The 23,235-nt window shown below is 45.7% G+C and overlaps 1 protein-coding gene across 7 annotated transcripts in view; it reads right to left on the bottom strand.

Moving 5' to 3' along the window:
• Nucleotides 1-1,551: 1,551 nt before the first annotated feature.
• The window catches only part of MIA2 (MIA SH3 domain ER export factor 2), a 626,403-nt gene continuing 604,719 nt past the window's right edge, over nucleotides 1,552-23,235 (bottom strand). For all 7 annotated transcript variants that reach the window (XM_078659761.1, XM_078659760.1, XM_078659759.1 and 4 more), the window contains 2 exons: nucleotides 21,143-21,368; nucleotides 1,552-2,177 (listed from right to left, as the gene is read on the bottom strand). In XM_078659761.1, the coding sequence (XP_078515887.1) occupies nucleotides 2,011-2,177; nucleotides 21,143-21,368 (393 nt within the window). In that variant the 3' untranslated portion in view covers nucleotides 1,552-2,010. The remainder of the gene's footprint in view (nucleotides 2,178-21,142; nucleotides 21,369-23,235) is intronic.

Below are 23,235 nucleotides of genomic sequence, written 5' to 3' on the forward strand. Positions count from 1 at the left end.
CCAGCTCTGTGTCGTCTTAAAGGACGATTGGGGAGGTGGCGCTGGTGATGCCTAGACCCTCAATGTCGGATGCGACGCCCTGAAGGTTGCAGAGATACAACCAGCGCCGTTCCGGATCCAACAGGGGCCAAAGCCAAAGGCGCGGAACCTACAGGATCTCTTGAAGCTGAGCCTGCGGGGCTCAAAGGCAAGCCATCAGAGTTAGGCCGCCCAAATATGGCAAACATGGCATCATAAAATTCTTTTAATAGGGCAGGGGCCGCTCTTGGCCACGGAGAGGGACGAAAACGCGGAGCCATCCCAGACAGCGAGGCTTCGAACGCATAGGCACCTCCGTCTTGTTGCGCTGCACACAGGGTGAAGTTCTTGTGAATTTTATTGTGCTTCTTACCGGAGCGTGAGTACTTGCAGGAAAAAGACTTTGCCCCCCCGGAGAGGTGCTCGGACCTTCCTCTCGCCAGAGACTGGGACCGAGATCAACAAGGCGGTCTCCGTACGCCAGGCAGCGATTGGCAATAGGGACCACTCCCTCAAAGCCTTCGGTGCCATGGCCCAGCAATCGGACTATCTTGGTCATGCTAAGGGTACTAGAGACACACCAAATGGGGGTCCGTGACCGACATTGCACGGTGACAGGCGCCCCCTACAGCTTGAACCGTGGGGTCTTTTTGGATATCCCTACACACAAAGGACTCAACCAAAGTCATACCAAGTCTATCAAAAAGTGAAAATGCCTCCGCCCGACTGATTGTCAACGTTTGCTGCCGCAGCCACATCACTCCCCACCTGAGAGACCTACACTGCACTAGCTCCCCGTCGACAATAGGATCACCTTCAAGCTTCTCACCCACGCACACAAAGCACTCCACAACGCCGGACCAGCCTACCTGAACAGCAGACTCAGCTTCTACACCCCCACCCGCCAGCTCCGCTAGCCTCACACTCGCCGCTGTCCCCCGCATCCAACGAACGACCTCCGGCGGCAGATCCTTTTCCTACCTCGCCGACAAGACCTGGAACACCCTCCCTACCCACATACAACAGACCCAAGACCTACTCACCTTCAGAAGACTCCTCAAAACCTGGCTCTTCGAGCAGTAGCAGCACCCCCCCCCCCCCCCCTCCCCTCAGCGCCATGAGACCCTCACAGGTAAGTAGCGCCCTCTACAAGTACTCTGATTGATTGATTGATTGAAGGGGGTAGCTCTCGACAGATCTGCTCTGGCTGGCGAAGAAAGAAAAGAACTGTGAGCGCCGGAGTGGCGTCTATATAGAAGATGCGGATATCATGACGTCGACGAACCCAACACCTATAAAGTCATGCAGAGTTTACCGACGCCACCTACCGGCGTGCAGGGGTACTGCTATCAAAAATCTTCCGGACACAGCCTGACTCCTAGATGTTTATAGGTAAGGAATCTGCAGCTAGATGTCTGGATCAGATATTTCCAATCTAAGTTGTCATCTGTAGCTCAGGAACCAGATTTTGGAGTATTTATAATGTTACCAGAAAAAAAGAGAAAGGTTAAAGTAAAGGAAACTGAAAAATACTTTAAAATAGCATCGGTTTATTATTTTAAATACACTTTGTAAGTTGGGTATGTCGTAACCTATTCAATTACATGTTAACAATTTGTACAGAAATACAGCAGTTAGAATGCAGAGGAAACTCTCAGCAAGTATATTCAGAAATCAGCTTCCCATAAAACAAACTTGTTTTCTCTTTTTGTAAACTTCTTCGATCCTTTACTCAAAATAAATTAATTTTTAAATTTAAATTAATAAGCAACAGAAAACAACTTGTACAATAGAGATTATTTATTGACAATATTCACAATTAAATCACCCTTATGTACAAACTTCTATCCTGAGAAATATTCTATTTTAAGCTTCAATTTGAGCAAAAATATTTGAATTATATTTAAGTAAAATGTTACTTAAATTTAACAAAAGGCTTTTTAGAACTATAGAAAACTACTTTCTCAGTCTATTTTCTCTTTATAAAAAAAGTCAAGTTTCTTCCTGAGGCTTTGAGTCTTCTGCTTGTAGAGCTTCAGGTGGCTGCGTTAATCCAGCCATTGGCTCGCTTCGAGTCTCTGGAGGCAGTGGCGGTGGAAAATATCCAGGTCTTTGAAGAGGAAAAGGAAGATAAGGCCGAGGTGGGAAAGGAATCCTCACTATATAAAAAAAAGATCATAAACATATTTCAGTGTGAAACAGTATGACATTTAGCAATCATAGCAACTAACATAAAAATGAAACCTGCCTTTTCATAAGAGAACCCCGTTTTGTTCAGATTAACATTTCTTCCAATTGGGTATTGTATCAAACTGTGAAATGTTCTAGAATTACAAAAACTAAAACCGACATGACTGTTTGTTATCCCACACGAGCAGGAAGAAACCCTTCCTGCCATTCTAAATAGATCTGCCACATTAATCTGAATGATATTATTACACATCTGAAATTTCCTCGGCAATGGGTTATCCAGAACCACTGAGATGTTTTTATGTTTCACTTTTTTAGCACGTTACCGACGGTGTACAGTGGTCCCTCAAAGGTTTACACTCTCAGAATATCTAACCGTGAAGGTCTGCGAATACAAGAAGTACGGCTGGCACTGGAAAATGTTGCAGTGACCGCCATTACCCAATGTGAGACATCTGTGATAATGAAAAAATAAATGAATAGGAAGGGCTGTAAGTGGATGGGAGAGTATTCCCTGTATCCAGGAAAAAAGTTTTGAGCGGAACGGGAGAGGATTCATGGAAGGGCAGATCCAGCCTTGTTTTTTTGATTATTTTGTGTCAAGGGATCTAGTGATCCAAATTAGGAGAGGTCGATAGAAGTGCTGTCTGGGGGATCCCATGGATCGGTATCTTCCGGTGTATTCCAACAAACATGAGGCCACCATGTGGATCTTGGAAGTTGATTTACTGATGAAAAAAATTATCTAAACCCGTCCTGATGAAACAGGCACTGAGAGCAAGGAGACTGGCGGCCTTTAGCTGAAGGCCGAAGGTTGCATACAACACATTCAGGAGGCTCAGGGCTGCGTGCATGAGATGGCTGGAAGTCAGCTGTGCACAGACTGTCTGGGGCAAAAGGGGTATGTATAGTGCACAGATCCAGCGGACAGCCCACAAATTAAATTTAAAAAAACCACAGAAAAATCTTATTAAAGTTACACTATAGTTCTTTATTTAAAGATAAAATAAAGTCTATGGTTATTAAAACAAACTGAATTTATGCTACAAATCCTTCGTTGACCAGATTTAATGATTACAATGGTTAATGGCTACAATGAAATAATACAGAACTTCATCTGTTGCAGATAGCAGCACAACCACAACTCCACTGAATGCACGGCTCATGATGCGACTGAAGACATGCCATTGTTAACATGAAGTGAACTTCTATTGGGGCTCAGGCACACAGATCTTAGCCAAAGGATGAACACAGTGGGCTGGTGGGTAAAGAGGGATGAAGATTGTGCTTGAATGTACAATCTGCACCCTGAGCTCAGTGGGCAGAGCTTGATGCATTTAATCCTAGATTCTGAACACTCAAGCAACGCAGCCTCCTAAGAGGCTGCGCTTTGTTGCATGACAGGGAGAGAGCAGGAGAGCGTCATATTCACAGAGAAATGGTTCTCTTCTCCCCACTCACTGGTTTCAGCCACAGTGCGCCAAGCTCGCACCTTAGTGCCAAGGCTCTAGGGTGCGTTCCTGAGTCTAGCACAAGTTTTGTGCAAGAAGGGTACCTTTCCTGTACAAAATACTATGCCTAGACATGTCCAAAAGCATTTCCTACTTTGTATGTTTGCTGCACACTGCAAGACGCATACAAAGTCAGAAAGTCATAGAGAAATGTAAACATTTCTCCATATAAACGCCTGCTTTCAGCTGCGTTAATTTTTGGTGCTAAAACCTTTACACCAAAATTAGTTTATCGGGTTTAACATCCAAAACCAAAGGTGGCTGTATGGGAACCACCCATGTAACACGCAATTAATGCAAAGTCATGAAAAGTAGTGTATCACGCTGTTTTTGTTACTTTTGGTACAAACTAATGCAAATATTTTATTGCGTTGGGAAGTGAATCCCAAAACGGGTTTAGCGTTCAAAAAGTAACGCTAAACCTTTCAGATCTTTAGGCGCTGCAGTGGGTCAGATTTCTGCAAGCCACCAGGAGTAGTCCCAGGGAGCGATGTGTTTGCCGAAGAAGAGGATCAGCGGCTGAGGAGGTTGGAGGGAAGTGGTCGGTGAGCGCGTCACAGTTCCTGTCATGCGGGGATAATGTTTTCTGTATCAGACTGGCAGCTGAACTCCTTGATGGTGGTGAAGAGTTCCTTTGTCTTGGTTGGCGCTCTATCCAGAAGGATAAGGCCTCTTTTTTTACATCTTTGTTTTGTGTTTGGGAGTCTTTAAGGGCTGATTTGAGGGAGCTCCGCCTGTGAGATTCCTGCTAGTGCGCCATCTTCTTTCAAGTGGTTTGCTCCTGCATTTTGATGTGTGGAGTTCATAGGGTGTACCAGAAGGCTTGTTTGGAGGGTCTGTGTGTTTTGGCTGGTCTGGTGGGGGCGACTCAGTCGGTGGAACTGGTGATCCTGTGTTTCAAGTTCTGTACAGCCTGGTTAACGTTGGTGGTGTCTTTGGGCTGTGTGGTGCAGAGGGTGTCGATCCATTGTTGCTGGGTGACTTTTGACCAGCTGCAAAAGGGGGCACTGTGTCCTTAAGGGGGGTAAGGGCAGCTCTGGCGATGGTTAAGTGTACGATGAAATGGTCTGAAAAGGTTAATTCAGAGCTGTGGTGGTATTTGATTCTGTTGTTGAATGAGAAAATTGGGTCCAGTGTGTATCCTGCTTTGTGTGTGGGGTCCATGACCAGCTGCTTCAGTCGGAAGTTGTCCATCCTTTCCAGGAGGTCGGTGGCGCTAGTGTTGGTTGTGTCGTCCAGGTGGAAGTTGAGGTCTCCTAGGAAGATGTGTTCGGATTCAACGGCGAGCACAGTGATTAAGTCAGTGATGGCATTGCAGAGGTGGGTTTGTGGTCCTGGCGTTCTGTATGTGAGGGTGCCCTTGAAAGTGGTGTTATTGTCTGTGAGGAACTGGAAGTTTATGTGTTCCATGATTGGTGTGAGTTCATCATTGGAGATGGTGCACATGATTTATTTTCTTGTGTTCAATGGCAATGCCACCTCTGGGTCTGTTGGTGTGAAATTTCATTTCGTATCCGCAGCGATGTCTGGGTTGGCTGCGGGGGTGAGCCAGGTGTCTGTGATGAACATCATGTCGGGGGTGAGAGTGGAGATGGTGTCCCAGACTTCGGTGGTATGTTTGCATAACGATCTGGGGTTGAGCAGGTGAGTTCTGTCGGTGGGGTCTTCTGGTGCGGTGTGGTGCGGCGCTGGTTGCTGCGACTGGGATTGATGTTGGGATCGAAGTGAAAGGGCAGCGAAGGCAGGAGAAGGGCCACAATGCAGAGCAGGTTAAAGCGAGGCAGCAGTTGTTGTTGCATCCGGGTATCCAGTGTACGAAGATCAGTGGAGGAGTAAAGCTGGGAGTGCTAAGGTCCAGGGTTCCTGACACTGGGCGCAGTCCAAGAGCGGATTGGTGCACACAGGCTTGCCTTTGGCAGAGTGCAGATTAGTTTGCAGATTGGCAGGGAACAAAGGGCCAGATGTACAAAAAAGTCAGTTTGAGATTTTCGAATTGCTTATCTTTCCAGTTCGTAATTAGGAAATTGCAAACAGCTATATACAATAGTGTCTCAGACACAGTTTGCGATTTCCAATGGGTTGCAAATTGACCTGCCTCATCAATATTCATGAGGCAGGTCAGAATCTGCCACCCTTTGGGAATAGCTACAGTCACAGGGATGGTGGCCCGCCGAGGTCAGCAGACAACAAAGTCTGTGATTGCTTTTTAAATAAAGCGGTATTGTTTTGTAATGCAGCCTGTTTTCCTTAAAAGAGTAATTACAAAAAGGGGGTGGTGATGGACAGAGTATCTGAGTTAATCAGAACACTACTACCCAGTCAACAGATCAGGGCTTGATCCATCACCGTTTTTTAGCTCACTGCACCATCCCAGTTCAGAACCTGGCTATATGCAAATTAGTCTGTCCCTGGCCCAGTGCATCATGGGAACAGGGCAGACCAAACTACCAAGCCAATTCTTCACTGGAAAGGAAACAAGCTTCCGGGGACCGGTTTCTGGCATTACAGCCGTCTTCGGCCCGGCTTGCTTGAATCCTGATGGTGCAGTGAGCAAGGGACTCATGTCTGAGCATACCCTTCCACACTCATGGTGGCCAAAATAATTACAAAAAGGGGGTGGTGATGGACAGAGTATCTGAGTTAATCAGAACACTCCTACCCAGTCAACAGATCAGGGCTTGATCCATCACCGTTTTTTAGGTCACTGCACCATCCCAGTTCAGAACCTGGCTATATGCAAATTAGTCTGTCCCTGGCCCAGTGCATCATGGGAACAGGGCAGACCAAACTACTAAGCCAATTCTTCACTGGAAAGGAAACAAGCTTCTGGGGACCGATTTCTGGCATTACAGCCGTCTTCGGCCCGGCTTGCTTGAATCCTGATGGTGCAGTGAGCAAGGGACTCAGATGTGACTCAGATATGGCCCAAAGTGTTTGAGATGTATTGTTACTCATTCTTAACAAAGCATAACATCAGAACATCTAGGACATATCCGGTTACAATTCGGTTAGTTATTGTAATAGAGAGCACAAAAACAACTGTACAACAAGAACAGGGTTACTGGAGCCCAGGTCAAGGCCGGTAGTGTGCCTAGATGTTGTATCGTCAGTAAGGCAGCAGGGGGCAACATGAGTGCTTCCTACTACACAGCAATTCTGTGCTAAGCAGTTAATCAGGGCGCCATCGAGGGCGGGCCAGCAAAACAGCTGAAGTGCTCTCAGTTTTGGCAGATTAAAGCAGGTACATTCAATTCGGTTGAGGTACTGTATCAGGGGTCACTGCACAGATTGGAATTTGGATTTTGTTCTATCGCCATAGGCGAGAGAACCATTGTGCCAAGGAGGGGGGAGTGGTCTTCTTCCATGCTAGGTCTACAAGCTGTCTGACTGCCGGTAGCATATAATAAGTGTCCAATCAACATGGGCCATCACTTTTAAGTCTAGTGGTCGAATCCTCCAGGACGACCTTAGTAGAGGAAGTCAGGAGGGGGTTCTCCACAGTGGCTTTAATAGGACTCAACACTACCATCCAGAAGGGAGCAATGAGGGTGCAGGACCACCAAATATTACAGAAGTCTCCTTGGTCTGTTTTATAGCACCAGCATAGATAGGATGTGCCAGGATAGATAATGGAGAGTCAAGTAGGTGTGTAATACCATTGGAACATGGCCTTATATGCGGTCTCCCGGAGGGAGATGCTATATGTTTTGGGTATGTCCAGCCACAGTGTGTCTCATTGTTTCGGTGATATGCTCTCCGTGGTGGTTGACTGCCATGCGGTCTGGTAGGTGTGGGTGTGGGGTGGTGTTGCAGCGTACAATAGGTGTTGGAGATGCACTCTCGTGAGCCACACTGATGGGTGTAGTGCCTAGTGTCATAGCTGGAACTATTGTAGTCTGGCTGTCTCAGGAATGTTATATTCTTCTTTGCACTGCTCAAATGTTTTGATGGTGGTCTATGTGTAGGGGTCATGTAGAGTTCTGCAGTCACTTGCAGACCATACCTGAAAGGAGTGAGCAGGCAATGCCGGGGTAAAGTTAGGATTGCATAAGATTAGTGTGTTACGGAAGGGAAAGGTAGTCAGTCCTTTTGTAGTGGCCAATTTATCCCATATGTCCAGCACTGATTTTGTAGGGGTGGTGAGGTATGCGCAGCATGGCCTAGCATATTTGAGTAACCAGGGGAGGTCCCACAACGGTCTACAAGCCACTGCCGGGTACATATGGAACCAGTGCTTCTCGCTTTCCCTCACCACCCACTCGGATATGTAACGCAAATGTGTGGCCCAGTAATATTCTAGGAGCTTGTGGCACACAAGACTCCCTTTTATCCTGGGTTGCATCATAAGCGTGTTGGAGATTAGGGGTAGTTTCCTATTCCAAATAAAAGTGTGTATGCGCTCATTTTGATGACTGCAGCCTCCACAGCCACGAGATGTACAGGGGTTTCCACTGTCAAAGGTACTCAAAGATGGAGCGGCGGAGTGGGGGCCACTATGCCTATGTCCAGGTAGAGAGTGGAGGTTTGAGACTGAGGCCCAGATATCTAATGGTATCAGAGTACCAAAGGACGGATGCAAGCTCTTGCAAAGCAGTGAGGTCCTGGTCAGGAGTCGTCAAGTTGAGTGTACTCAACATTCATATATTGATCTTGAAGCCAGATACCGCTCCAAAGTGGTCAGACTACCTACCACGGCTGAGAATGAGGTGGCGGGTTTTGAAAGGGTAAGAGGTCATCGGCAAACAGACTGCTCTTAAGGGTCTAATCTCCAAAAGGAATCCCTTTTATTGCGGCCATGTGATAGATGGAAATAGCCAGGGGCACGACCCCTAGAGCAAACAGGGGCGACAGTGGACAGCCCTGCTGTGTGCACCCACAGATGGCTACGGGATCTGTGCGGAGTCAGTTGACCCGCAGTATGGCTACAGGGGCTGTATAGAAGCCTGTAATTTTGGCAATGATGCCTGGGCCCATCCCAACTTTGTGCAGAACAGTCCGGAGAAAGAGCCAATGTACTCGATCAAAGGCCTTCTCTACATCTAGTGAGAGAAGGCAAGCAGAGATGTGATAGCGGTGCAATTTCTCAACAAGGTTTGCTATGCGCCGTACGTTGTCCGCTCCCTGTCAATTACGGAGGAATCCCACTTGGTTGGGATCAATAAGTCTTTGGTGGTAGCTCCAGTCTAGATGCCAGGATCATGGTAAAGACTTTATTTAGGAGGGTGATGGAGTGGTACGATGAGCAAAGAGTTGGATCTTTGCCTGGCTGTGATATGAGGGATATCTCCACTGCTGCCCTAGTGGGTGTGAGGCCTGTGGTTTGTGTGAAAGAGTTAAATAAGTGCAGCAAGTGGTCTCGCAGTTCAGGCAAAAATAGGCACTAGAAGCTAACTGGAAGACCATCTGGTCCTGGGTTGAGGGTTTGAACCACGCTGCAGAGTTCCTCGAATGTGACTGGGACATCAAGGGCTTCCGAATGTTGAGGGTGTAGAGGGTCCCATTTGCATGCGGCCAGATAATTGTCTATCAAAACTGTTGAGTCCACTTCATCTTTGTAGAGGGTCGGATATTATATGTGCGGAAGATCCGCTGCTTATCGCGTTCCGTGTTCACCCGCTTACAGATTGGAGCTTTGCGATATGCGCCTTAGCATGGCCCTGGTGCAGTCTATGAGCCAAGAGCGTACCTACTTTGTTTCATCCCTTGTAACAGTGCTGCTGAAGCGCTAGGAGGGAGCGTTCAGCCTTATTTGTCCTCTGTGCCCGAAGTTGGCCTGTAAGGATAGAAAGATGTTGCTTATTTCAAGGACTGGATGCAAGTTAATCTTGCTACTTTAGAGCTTTAACTTCAGCTGTCAGCTTAGATTCAACCAGTTTGACTTCTATCCCCAGGCGATCCCCAATAAGGAGATAACCCCCTGGATTGTGGCCCTTAACCCGTGCCATCTTATGTGAGATGATATGTCCAGCAGAGAGTTAAGTGTGAAATATTCATTGATTCCCTTACAAATCTCCACTACATCCACTGGGTCGAAGAGGAGTCGCGGGGGTTAGAACCATCTCAGCAGCTGTGAGGAGAGGTCGTTAGACCATGTCGCTTCAATATGGACATGGTAAAAAAGAGATATCGGACTTCTCTACTAAAAGCTGATTTCGAAGGAGGGAATGAGTTAGACAAAGTCGATGAGCGAATATGATGTGGTACATGGGAATAGAAAGAGTAATCCAACGTATTGGGATGCTTATAATGCCAGGCGTTTAGGAGTCCCACCTCCGCTATGTCTTTCTTAAAATGCGGTGACATAGCCCCGGTGCATTGGTAAGTGGTAGTGCTTCTGTCCATTTCCAGGTCCCATACTAAGTTAAGGGCACCACAGACTACTGCATCACCCTCTACCCCTGCTAACTGTTCCTGTAAGATGAGCTGGAGATAATGATCTTGGGCGGTGTTTGGAGCATATATGTTAAGGAGAATGAGAGGTTGCTTGCCACGCAGCATACGCATTGACCGGTAGCGGCCTTCTATGTCCCTCACCACTTTGGTTATGTAAGTGCTAAAGCCTTCTTTACAGAGAATGCCACCCCAGTGTTTTTGTGTCTGTATATGCCAAATAGCGGGTGGGGTATTAAGAAGATGCCATTCTAGGTCTGTCTGCTCCCCTAAGGTGAGTTTCCTGTAGGAATAGGATGTCAGAATCATGTTGTAGGATGTACCTCCAGACTTCTTACGTAGATTCTGAGAGTTTTGGCCATGAACATTAAGAGAGAGTAATGTGAAGTCAGCCGTCTTGGTCAGGGATCACGGAGGTGTAGGACCATGGGCAGCGTGGCTCTCCCAGCCATGGAGGTCAGTGTTACCAGGGGAGCGAGACTGGGCTATCACCCCTCCATTCCACTCTGACCTAAGCGTGCAGGTATGTGGCCACTTTCCTATGAGGTGGAACCCCCGGTGATCAATAGCGAAGCTAGGTGTGGTATGCAGTTACTTCCCATTGTTGTGGAAATGTGTAAAACGACCTGCCTTCCAGTGATGCGTCTCTTGGTGGCAGTGATTAACCTGGAAGAAAAAGGGAGATAAAAACCATTTCAATAACATGGACCAACGGTCCCCAACAGTTTAGTCCGTTTCTCACGGTAACCGGCAACCCGCTGGAGGAGTTAACCTCCTGGGTTGTGCAGCGTGGGGGGTTGACCATAAGGCAATGTTCCAGTTCCAATGTAAGATGTTAGAGGAGTGTGCTCCTCCAGTCCCCCTCAGCCCCATCCAGCCAAAGGCATCTGGGCAGGTGAGCAGTCAACACCTGCGGCTGGGGAAGCAAGAGTGAGGGCATCTAAGTGTCCTCTCTGCTACAGGGTATCTACTGTAGAGGGTGCTGAGTATGTGTATTTGCCCTTGTTGCAAAGGCGTATTGCATTTAGTCTCCTGAGATAAGGTTTCAGCAGGTCGCTTGTCCATGCGATGCGAGCATACTGTTGTCCATTATGGCTTAAGTCCCTCCCTAGAAAGCCCTCGGGTCAGTGAAGGGTCCCTGTCCCGTGAGTCAATGTCCAGGCCCAATAGCTGCATCACTTACAGGAGATATGTCTTGGTACAAGTAGATTGTATGTCCCCGAAACACTAAGTCAGCTTTGGTCCTGACACCTTTGAGGATAGCCTCTTTTTCGGTGAAAAATTAGACGTGTGTCAAGATGTCAGGGAGGGTGGAGGTGCGTCATCATCCCCCCGAATGGTTTGGAGTTCTGCCATAAACGTCATGATGTCGCTCCGATGGAGCAGGGGCTGTCGGAGGTAAGGTAAGCTGTCCTTCCCTATTTAGAGTGGACCATCAGAAGGCTTTTTACTGTCCATCACCGTCAGATACACCATGGCGGTGAGGGATAGTGAAAAGAAAAAAAACCTCTACACCGTGGGATAAAACTTGATGGTGTGGGCAATCATTAGTTTTCTATTTTTCAAAAACACATTCCCACTTTGGCAGATAGTGTCTGAAAAATAATAAACTTTGGAAAGGTTTGACAGACGGCCATCATGTTTGATGGAGCTGTCCGTCAAACATTTCCTACGTTGACAGGAACCTCTATGACAATGATCCTGCCAATGTATAGAGATTTCTGTAGGGTGGACGGACATCTTAAAATTTGGAGGGACGAGTAAGGGCAGGGTGGCAGATGTAAAGTCCCCTGCCACACTGTCTTTACTCGATATACCAAACCTAATTTGCGACCTCTATCAAGTGAGGCACAGTCGGTGATAAACGTTGGGTTGGAATGCTATCCTGAGTGATTGCCTGTGGTTAGACTATTTGTAAGCATTCCTCCCATTACCTTTTGGGTGTTTGGTTGTGAATAGTATGCCCGGAAACCTAAGACTAGTGCAGCTTTTTCATAGCTTCTAATGACAATGTTTACGAATTCCAAAACAAGGAGTATATTTTCACCCATTTAAGGAGTAATTCTCTGGGTAATATTTAGTACTTTTTTCAAATAAAGTTAAAATCTCTTAGTGAAATCAGGACAACGAGATAAGACAACAGAGACTCGTCCCAGGGCCTCCCGACCTAACTACCAAGCGAAGAAATCAATTATTTGGGGGAGTCACGCCCCCCGATGTTACACCTTTGGACGCCAACCACCATCACCTTTGTGAACACCCATGGGAATCTGTTGAGGCCAAAAGGAAGCACAGCAAACTAAAAGTGCTCACAGTGAATCACAGGGAGTGCCTATACACCTGCAGGATGGAGATGTTAAAATAAGTGTCTTTCAGGTCTAAAACTACATTTAGCCTCTGGGATCAAGGGCATAAAGAACCTGGGCCAGGGTAGGTATTTCGAATTTATTCTTGTGCAGGAAGGCGTTGAAAGGCCAAAGATCTATGATAGGGCACAGGTCTCGGTCTTTCTTCGGCACAAGGATGTTGCGGGAATAACACCCATCCCCAACTTCTGAGGTCAGGATCTTTTTATGGCTGCACTTCCTAGTGTAAAACTGGCATACGGTCCTCTGAGAAGTGGTCTGTAGGTGGGATGGCAGGGCATAGCCTGATGACCAAGCTGCAGCTCCCATTTGACGGATATAATTTGTTGCCACTCCTGCAGGATGTGGCTGATCCTGCTACCCGATTGGCAGTGCACAGCTAAGAGTGCACTAATGGGCTTGGGAATTGTGACCAAAGAGGCAGAAGATTGAGGCAAAGGTTGCCCCAGGTGGCCAGGTTTTGTGGCCAGGTCACGTGGGTCTAGGCCTGAGCGGATAAGAAATTTCGCCACATCCTAACCATCTTGAATGGTTTGGGCTAAAAAAGCCTGCAAGTCTTTGGGGACTAGAGGTAAGATCTCACTCATGTCCCACAATGCGTGGTTGTAGTGACCTAGCACATGTCTTGCACGGACCGTCCACAAGGTGAAGGTAATGGAGAGCAATATATGCTTTCTAAACGGGTCAGTTAGTTTTGACTCTCTGTCAGTGTGTGTGGTTGGAAAGGTGTTAGGGTTGACTCTAAGACACCTGTACCACCATACTTTCAGGTGTTGGATGCTGCGTTAGAAAGTTCAGGCCTCTTGGAGCAGGTCTGTGGCAGGGGGGCCTGTTGGGTGACTTGGGGACTAGAACGTGGTTGACCCTAAGTGCCCAGCAGTCACTGAGGGCTTCTTTGAAGGGCAACAGAGGTTCTGTTGGTACTTGGCCAGGCTGTAGGACCTCTGTCAATATGTTTTTTTAACCTCTGTAGTGAGGATGTGAAGGTCCAGGAGCTCAGCAGCCCTCCTGATGACTTTAGAAAATGATATGCTTTCCTCTATTTGTGGCCCAGACTGTTAAACCAGCCCAGTAACAGGGGAGGTCGCCAGCCCACTGGCATCCTTCAGATGTAGCCATCATAAAGTGGGGGAAAACTCATCTCTGTCCCTACCATTGCCATCTCCATAAGGCTGGCCCTAGTCAGAGTCTGAGCCAAACTGTTAGTGTAATATCTGTGCTTAGCAGCGTGGCAAAGGAATTGTGTCTGAGTCAGATAGATTCAGTAGAGGCCAAGACACATCAAGATTTGACTGTCGTCTTGGTGAATGTGATGTCAACTCTGAGCCAGACACTACGATGGGTCGCTGCTCTTCATCTGGCACCAGTGGAGTCTGTGCCGGCATTGAACCAGAGCAGATATCAGCACTGTTCCTGTAACAAAACCTGAAGCAGGTTCAAGGGGCCCAGAAGGCACGTGAGCAAACCTGCCAACTGTAGCCAGATGGAGTCCCTGCGAATCCTTGGGCCCGAAAGGGCACCAAGCAGAGCTTGAAGCTTTTCCAAAGATGCGCATCACTGCCTCTCGAAAGACCGCGACACGGTGCGATGTTGCTCATGGACCAGGAAACCCGTGGTGCAACAGGACCAGAAATTAATTTGGCTCCTCATTGCAACAGGAGAAAGACCTTGAGGCATGGTGATGCCCTTAAGCCTTCCCTGCAGAACAAGAGTAGAAGGGAAAGAGCAGTGTCACGTTTGGATTTCTAATGTTTCTTGAACTTACCTGAAGACTTTGACTGGGAGGAAGATCTGCCTCAGGCAGGAGTTTCGGAGAGGGGTCCTCACCTTCAACTTCAAGTGGGATCGGCACAGAGCCTTCTGGTATTTCACAATGTACAGCTACGTCTAACGCACTCAAATCGCCTTGGGATTCATATGCACAGTCGTCGCAGACCTTGGAGTTGGTGAAGAACCTAAGCACCAGATGCACACCTAATGTCTATTCGTCACAGACATTCAGTAGTGGTTTCTGCAAACATTGTAGCAACCTAGAAAAAAGAGATCTGCTATCCTGAGAGTTAACAAGCCTCATTAATGGGATCTGTTGATATTCTTCTTAAGTCTTCCTCAGATGATAAAAGGGAATGGTGGATTCAAATCATTTGATTAAAGTGGTGAGAATGGGCAAAATGTTATTTGAAAGAGGAAAATGCTACTTACCAGTATGCATCTGTTTTTGGCATGTTGAGCTGCAGATTCCTACACTTTGCATTAGATCGCCACCTGTTGTTGGGCTCGGATGATTGCATTTTGTTGTCGTCTTGGAAGAAGTCTTTGTAGTCACGAGATAGGTGACTCCTCCCTTGGACGATAGTGCGCATGGGCATCGGCTCCATCCTTATATTGTTTTTCGCCATGATGGGAAATGATGGAGTTAGTAGAAATAAAGAAGGGATGTCCATGCGTGTATATCTAATTAAGATAAACTGGAACAGATACAGGTCCCGAGGAGGCGAGAGGGCGTGTAGGAATCTGAAGCTCTACGTGCCAAGAACAGATGCATACTGGTAAGTAGCATTTTCCATTCGAGGCATATGAGCTGCAGATCCTACACTTTGCATCGATTGTGCAGCAGTATCTCCCTAGCCGTGGTCACCTGTATCCGTTGCAGTAGTTTGAAAGAGAGTTTTGAGGAAAGCTTGGCCTACTGAAGCTTGCTGCTTCGCTTGCATATCAACACAATAGTGTTTAGTGAAGGTGTTTGTTGTAGACCACGTTGCTGCCTTGCAGATGTCTTCTAGGGGAATGTTCCCTAAGAAAGCAATGGAGGCACCTAGTTTGCGTGTGGAGTGCGCTCTAGGAGGAACTGTTAATGTGCGTTTTGCCTTGTGATAGCATATTTGTATACATTTAACAATCCACATTGCAATTCCTAATTTAACAAATGGGGTTGCCTTTATGTGGTGGAGAGAAAGCTACAAATAGTGGCTTTGTTTTGCGAAAGGATTTGGTCCTATCGATATAATAGAGAAGACCTCTTTTTACATCTAGTGTGTGTTGAGCTCTCTCTGCTACAGAGTCTGGGTTTTGAAAAAACACTGGTAACTCTACTGATTGGTTTAGATGAAAAAGACTCATTACTTTAGGAAGGAATTTAGGATTAGTCCTTAGAACCACTTTGTTACAGTGTAATTGTAAAAATAGTTCTTGTATAGTGAAAGCTCGAATCTCACTAACTCTACTAAGAGATGTAATAGCAATGAGGAAAGCTGTTTTCCATGTGAGAAATTGCAGTTCACACTTATGTAAAGGTTGAAAAGGAGGCCCCATGAGCCTGGTAAGAACAATGTTTAGGTTCCACTCTGGAGAGGATGGTAACCTAGGAGGAATAATTATTTTTAATCCTTCCATAAAAGCCTTTTTTGCTGGTACTCTAAACAAGGACATATGTTGTCTGTTTTGTAGATATGCCGCAATGGCTGCAAGATGTAAACGTATAGATGAATATGCTAGATTACATGTTTGTAAATGGAGAAGGTAACAGATAATATTTTGGATGGAAGCATCTAAAGGATCAATTTGATTATTAGTGCAGTAAATGGCAAATCTCTTCCATTTAGCAGCATAGCAAGCTCTAGTAGTCTAGTCTTCTAGCTTCTTTAATGATATTCATACAGTCTGGTGGCAGGTTAAGGTAACCAAACTCTAAGACTTCAGGAGCCAGATTGCCAGATTCAGTTAACTTGGATCTGGATGCCTGATGTCTCCATGGTTCTGCGATAGCATGGATGATGTCAGAGACAGTTTTTGGTGTGGAACTAGAGAGAGTTCCAGCAGTGTGGTGAACCACGGTTGGCGTGCCAATGTGGGAGCTACCAAGATCAGTTTGAGAAACTGTGGTCTGAGCTTGCGTACCACTAGTGGAAAAGCATACGCAAATCTGCCTGACCAGTTCATCCATCTTGCATTGCCCTTGGACAGCGGGTGTGGCAATCTGGCGGCGAAGTTTGGGCATTTTGCGTTTACGTGTGTGGCAAACAGGTTTATGTCTGGATGACCCCACTTGTGAAAGAATGGTTGAAGAACTTGCAGATGTAGTTCCCATTCGTGAATCTGTTGTGTCAGTCGACTTAACAGATCGGCTCTCTGATTATGAACTCCTGGAAGGTGTTCTGCAGGCAGATATATCTTTTGTGGACTGGCCCATCTCCAAATGTTTTGTGCGTGCTGGGACAGCTGCAGGGAATGTGTGCCTCCTTGTTTTAGTATGTAGTGCATGGCTGTCATGTTGTCTGTCCGGATTAAGACAGCTTTGTTCCGTATGTGCACTTGGAAGAATTTAGTGCTAGGAAAATCGCCAGCAACTCTAGGTGATTGATATGAAGCACCTTTTGTTGAGCGGTCCATCTTCCCTGAGTTGTGTGGTGGAGCAGATGTGCTCCCCATCCTGTCAGGGATGTGTCTTGTCAATACTATCTGTGGAACAGGCTCGAGAAACGCCCGCCCTCTGGACAAGTTTTTGGTGTTCCACCACTGCAGAGAGATGTGTGCAGCTGTCCACCAACACAAGGTCTGTCAATTATCCTTGTGCCTGATTCCTTTGATGTGCTAGACATTCCTGCAATGGGCGCATTTGCAGTCTTGCATATGGTACAATAAAAATGCAAGATACCATCATGCCTATTAATTGCATGAGCACTCGGAGAGAGTGTTGGTTTTAAAACCTTGTGACTAAGGCTTGAATGCTTTGTATCCTGGCTGGACTGGGATAAGCTAGAGCTGTATTGGTGTTTATGGTAGCCCCTATGTATTGATGTACATGAGAGGGCTGTAGATGTGACTTGGTGTGGTTTATTGTAAACCCCAATTTGTGCAGTGTCTGAATTGTTTGAGATGTGCGTTGAACACACTGGTTAAATGACTTGGCTTTTATGAGCCAATGGTCTAAGTATGGGAAGACATGGATATGTTGTCTTCTGAGATGTGCTGCTACTACTGCTAGGCACTTTGTGAACACTCGTGGTGCAGTTGTGACCCCGAATGGAAGGACTTTGAATTGATAGTGTTGTCCTTCTAGCACAAACCTGAGATACTTCCTGTGGGAAGGATGTATGGGAATGTGAAAGTATGCGTCTTTGAGGTCTAGTGTAGTGAGGAAAGCGCCTTGTTGCAACACTGGGAGCACTTGTTGTAAAGTGATCAGGTGAAAATGATCTGAGTGTATATACAGATTGAGAGGCCTTAAATCTAGAATTGGCCTTAGTGTCCCATCCTTTTCGGGTATTAGGAAGTAGAGTGAGTATACTTCTGTTCCTTGATGTTGCATAGGAATTAACTCTATTGCATCTTTTTGCAGCAATGAGAGAACCTCTTGTTGGAGCAGCATCAGATGTTCTGTGGAGATTGGACGCTGTCTGGGTGGTATATTTGGAGGGGTAGCTGTAAGCTCTAGGCAGTAACCATACTGAATAATCTGTCTTACCCACTTGTCTGTTGTGATGGAATTCCAGACAGGTAGGAACTGTGTTAATCTCCCCCCTACAGGAGTGGTATGCTGTTGGGGGAGCTGAAGGAAGTCACTGTTTAGTGGTGGAAGAGGATCGATTGTTGTTATTACCTCAACCTCTTCCCTTATTGTTATTACCTCTGTAGCCTCCTCTAAAATATCCTCTATTGGAGGATGTTTGCGTATTGTTTTTAAAGGAAGTTGAATTGTCTGCTCCTGTTTGTTTGGAGCCTCCTCTGTAATAGGAGCGACGAAAGGAGCCTCTTGCTTGAGAGGACTGCAGAGCTCCCATAGATTTTGCAGTATCAGTGTTTTCTTTCATTTTCTCAAGTGCGCGGTCTACCTCTGGACCAAACAAATGTTGTTGGTTGAATGGTTGATTTAAGATGGTTGTTTGCACCTCTTGCTTAAACCCTGAAATGCGTAGCCACGTCTGTCTTCTAAGGAGGACACTAGTGTTTATTGCTCTAGGTGCAGTGTCTGCTACATCAAGAGTGCACTTGAATGAGGCATTTGAAATGAGCTTACCCTCTTGTACAAGGTCATTTGCCTGTGCCTTATATTGGTCAGGTAGATGTTGTAAAAGGGTTTCTAACTGGTCATAATGAGCCCTGTTGTATCTTGCGAGGAGGGCTTGTGTGTTAGCTTTACGCCATGTATTGCTAGCTTGTGCAGCTACCCTTTTGCCTGAAGCATCTATTATTTTTGATTCCTTATCAAGAGGTGGTGCCTCATCTGATGTCTGTGAATTTGCTCTTTTTCGAGCGTTGGAAACGACTAGGGAATTTAAGTGTAGCTGTCCTTTAATGTAAGCAGGATCCCCAGGAGCGGACCTGTACTTTTTTTCTATTCTTGGGTTTATGATGCTAGCTCGTACAGGATCTTTAAACACTTCTGGGGCATGCTTAATGACCCCTTTAATCATGGGTAATATTTTAACAGACTTTTGTGAGTGTTCAAAAGTGTCTAACAAAAAATCTTTCTCTGCCTCATCTGAGTGCATTATTACATTATGATAGATGGCAGCCCTATTGAGTAGATGTCCAAACCCAATATTATCTTCAGGAGGAGATGGTTTGGATGGATATGTATGTGGGTCAGGGATATCCGGTATATCTTGTGGGTTTGGATATTCCCAATCTGGTACATCACTAGGGTATGGAAAGGGCTCATCTGGGTCTCCCCCATCCCCTATGTTATACTCATCATCATTCTGAGGAGGTGTTTGTGGAGGTGAAGATTGAGGTGGAGAATTTTGTGGTGAATGAGCAGGTGAAATTTGAGGTGAAATGTTAAAAGGAATAGGAGGTGAAAGAGGAGGTACAGGAGAAGAAGGGTGCATAGGTGATGTAGCAGAGTCCTCCTTCTTGACAGGCACTGGAGTTGAAGGTACTGTACCTAGCTTCCTCTTTCTATGTGGCATAGTGGAAACATGACCTGTTTTTGGATCTATGTGTATCCTTTTTTGCAAAGGATCAGGTCGAAATAGCTCTTCTTGAGAAATCGCTTTCGGCGCCGATTTCTTCGGCTCCGGGCCTGGTTTCTGCTTGTCTTTAGTCTTAGGAGTGGTTGTATAGTCATTTGGCGTAGTTTTTGGCACCAAAGGTAATGTTTTCTGAGTCGAGGCCTGGTTCAAGGGCTTGGAGGCATCAGAAGCAGGCTTTGTCGGTTTCGGCATAGAAGATTTTGGGCTGGAAGCTGTTTTGGTCGGGTTTTAAGCGTCCGAAACAGGCTTCATTGGTTTCGGTGCCGTCTTGTCTTTAGGAGTCAACGGTTTCTGAGTGTTCTTCGGAACCGGGACTACTTTCGGTTTCGCTACCGAGGGAGCTGGTAGTATCGGCACGTGCGGTTTGCTCGGTATGGAGCTACCGGAAGGCTGTAGTATTTTCTTCGGAGCTGGGCTCGATGGCGGGGCTTTCGAAGCAATGTTTCGGTCTCGACTGGGCCCCGAAGGTGAAGTTTTGACCTTAGCCTTTGGTTTAGGTGTTGGGGCTGGGGTTGGGGCAGTCGTACTCACGCGTTGACCTGATGGTATGGAGTCATCAGAGTCGTCTGCCTCAGATACGATTTGGAGATCATCGGAATCTTCCTCGGGGACACATGGACCTTCGTCGAAGATATCCACCGGTTCCGGAGCTGATCACTGCATGTCGCGTCGACAGGCCCTCCGATCTCGAATGGTCTTCTTGGATCGAAAGGATGCACAAGCTGTGCAGCTCGACTCGTCGTGTTCTGGTGATAAGCACAGGTTACACACCTCGTGATGGTCGCTGCGTGGAAATTTTGCTCAACACACGGGGCATTTTTTGAATGGCGTCCTTTCCATGAGTTGTAGGCCTCACCGCGTGGGTAGGCCCAACGGCCCGTGTCGACGACCAGAATCGAACTGATGAAGTCGAGTCTATGGATATTGATGTCGAAAGTTGTTTTTAGAAAGTTTTGCACGTCGAAGTCCTTGAAAAGTAGATTTCGAACCCGAGCGGAAAAGTTGCATCCAAACCCAGTGGGGGAAAAAAACGATCTAAGGATGGAACGGATGCCTATGCGCACTATCGTCCAAGGGAGGAGTCACCTATCTCGTGACTACAAAGACTTCTTTCAAGACGACAACAACATGCAATCATCCAAGCCCAAAACCAGGTGGCGATCTAATGCAAAGTTGAGGATATGCAGCTCATATGACTTGAACACATATTTCTTGATTCTTACTAGGGAGCCGGAATATTCAAAGTGAATTGAGATCTTCTGAACATAGCATGCACCTGCAAAAGAAACCGATGTGCTAGAAGAGAGGCACAATTTAAAGCAGGCACCAGATACCAGAATCAAATGGAAACCATTTACCTTGCACATAGACTCCATTCTATAAACAGTTGGTTGGTAACCTTCATATTGTCCTATAAAAGCATCTCATGGGTCAAGTGATTCAACAAAAAGAGCTTCACTTTTGTCCATCGATCCATTTACACTGAATAACTATTTTAAAATATCAGTAGGTCTCAATTTGGGAAAGTACAAACACTTCAATAATCTATTAAAGAATGTATACTATAGAGAACATATAAAAAAAGAAATCAAATATGAAATTAAATGGTGGATAGCCTCTAAAATTAGAGTCAGTAAAAATTAAGATACATTGTTCTAAAAATAAAGTACAGACTAATAAATGGAGAACTTACTTTCTGCTGGATGCCGTGGTATGCCAGAAAAATCTGGCAGTGGAAAATATTCCCGAGGCCCATACATGTCCATCATACGAGGAGGAAAAGGAGGAATTCTCATAAAAGGTCCTCTGGGATCCATTGGCAAAAGAGGGCCTCTCATAAGAGGGAGTGGAGGAGCAATACTGGACCTTACTGCCTCATTGTCAGGATGGAGAGAGTGATCAGCAATGTTTACCGGATTCTACAAAACAATAATTAACAATTAATACAATTAGAACCTGTTGGTTTTAGACTTTGGGAGTGAACCTCTCAACGCATGCTGAGGGTTTGACTTCCTAGAACACCTTGAGAGCAGTGAAATATTTCATGAATGTCCCTTCAGAATTGCATTTAAAAGCAGTGGCTTTTTCATTTCATTCAAATACACTATTTGCCCTTTTTCTCAAACCAGGTTCTGGATGGTGTGGATGGACTCAGGAGGGGTCGGGAGGGTAGGTGTGTTTGTTTGGGGATTTGTCATAGGACAGCGCTTCCAAACACTCCTGAGAAAAGTTGTACTCTGGTCCAGTTCAGGGCAGTTGATTGTTCAAAAGTCACCTCTCGTAAAGACTGAAGAATACAAAAAATAGATTCTACATATGACACATTTTGCGGAGCCATAGTCTATGTAAGCGAACCTAAAAACCTTAACAAGATACAATGGAATCCTGGTTGGTAATCATTATTTTTGTCAAATCACACCAAGATCTAGCCTATACCTTCCTACACTGGCATCAGCAGAACCTTAATACCTACGATAATCAGCAGTTCAGATGATTACAATTAACTGGATTCTGTTCTGTCACTGCAGGACTTATATCACCCTAGGAACTCAATGGATATTTCAGTCAAGTTTCCTTCCTTGCAGCTTGTAAAACATTTGAGAGTGTGGAAACAAGCAGGAATACATTATTAACAATGCATGATAAAAAAATATCCAAAGCGAAATGGAAGCCTTTGAACTCTTTTCTATCAGACGCATTTCCCCTACAAGTCATGAAGAACCTAGTAGTGCCACTGAATGTCTTGAAGAGGTCCCTGTAATATCACAGATCATCCCTTTCATTCTGCGTTGGGATTTCTTTGCCCTAAACATGCAGCTGTAGAAAGAAGACAAGTAGAAAGATGTTCTGTTTTAAATGGAAATATGCAGTGATTGCAAAGAGGTACAAACACCCATTATATCTGTGTGATTATAATAATTTCTCAACAGCATGATGAATTTTACAGGTCAATTACAACTTTACATAATTTTCCCTCTCAAAGACAGTTAAGAAACTATGTGTGTTAGAATGGAGTTTCTGGTTGGTTAAGGTATACACCTAAGCCAGGCAGACCTGACCTCTCTAGTGAGTGTAAGGGAGTTACACACCCAAGATAACCCCTGCTCACCCCCTTGGTAGCTTGGCAGAGCAGTCAGGCTTATCCCAGAGGCAATGTGTAAAGCGTTTGCGCAACACATTCACACACTAGTGAAACACAAAGCACATCACAAAAAGAGACTCCATACAAGGTTATATAAAATATCCTTTGCATTACTGATAAAAACACATTAGACCACAATCACCTAAATCACGGTGCCACTAGTCGCTTATCATATTTTCACATAAATCATAAATTACTTGGTAGTATGTAAAGCATATTTAAAACACCACTCACATAAATCACTGTGCCACTAGGCAGGTGTCATAATACATGTAGATCATATAAAACACGAAGGCAATTATCATAACATCACATTTAGAGAACTGAGGTAAGCATTCCTAACTTGCACAGGTCATAAAAACGTTTGTGAAAACATCATACAGGTCCTGAACATAATGTGCGTTATTTTGGCCAGTATAAGGCTTACACCATACCATTATGATCTGAAAATGTACAGTTACCCCACACATAATCCCCAGATACCATTGGGCAAGTATTACCATCTTGTACCTCCAAATATGCAGCTCCAGCGCTTCTTGTATAGGCTGTATAGTAACTGCCAAAGAGCATGAGCAGGATCAGGACCTCTGCTGAGGATTGCCACCCAGAACAGCTATCGGAGTTTGTTTGTCAAATGCCCCCAA

This window comes from Lissotriton helveticus, chromosome 9 (assembly GCF_964261635.1).
Source record: "Lissotriton helveticus chromosome 9, aLisHel1.1, whole genome shotgun sequence".
NCBI classification, from domain to species: domain Eukaryota; kingdom Metazoa; phylum Chordata; class Amphibia; order Caudata; family Salamandridae; genus Lissotriton; species Lissotriton helveticus.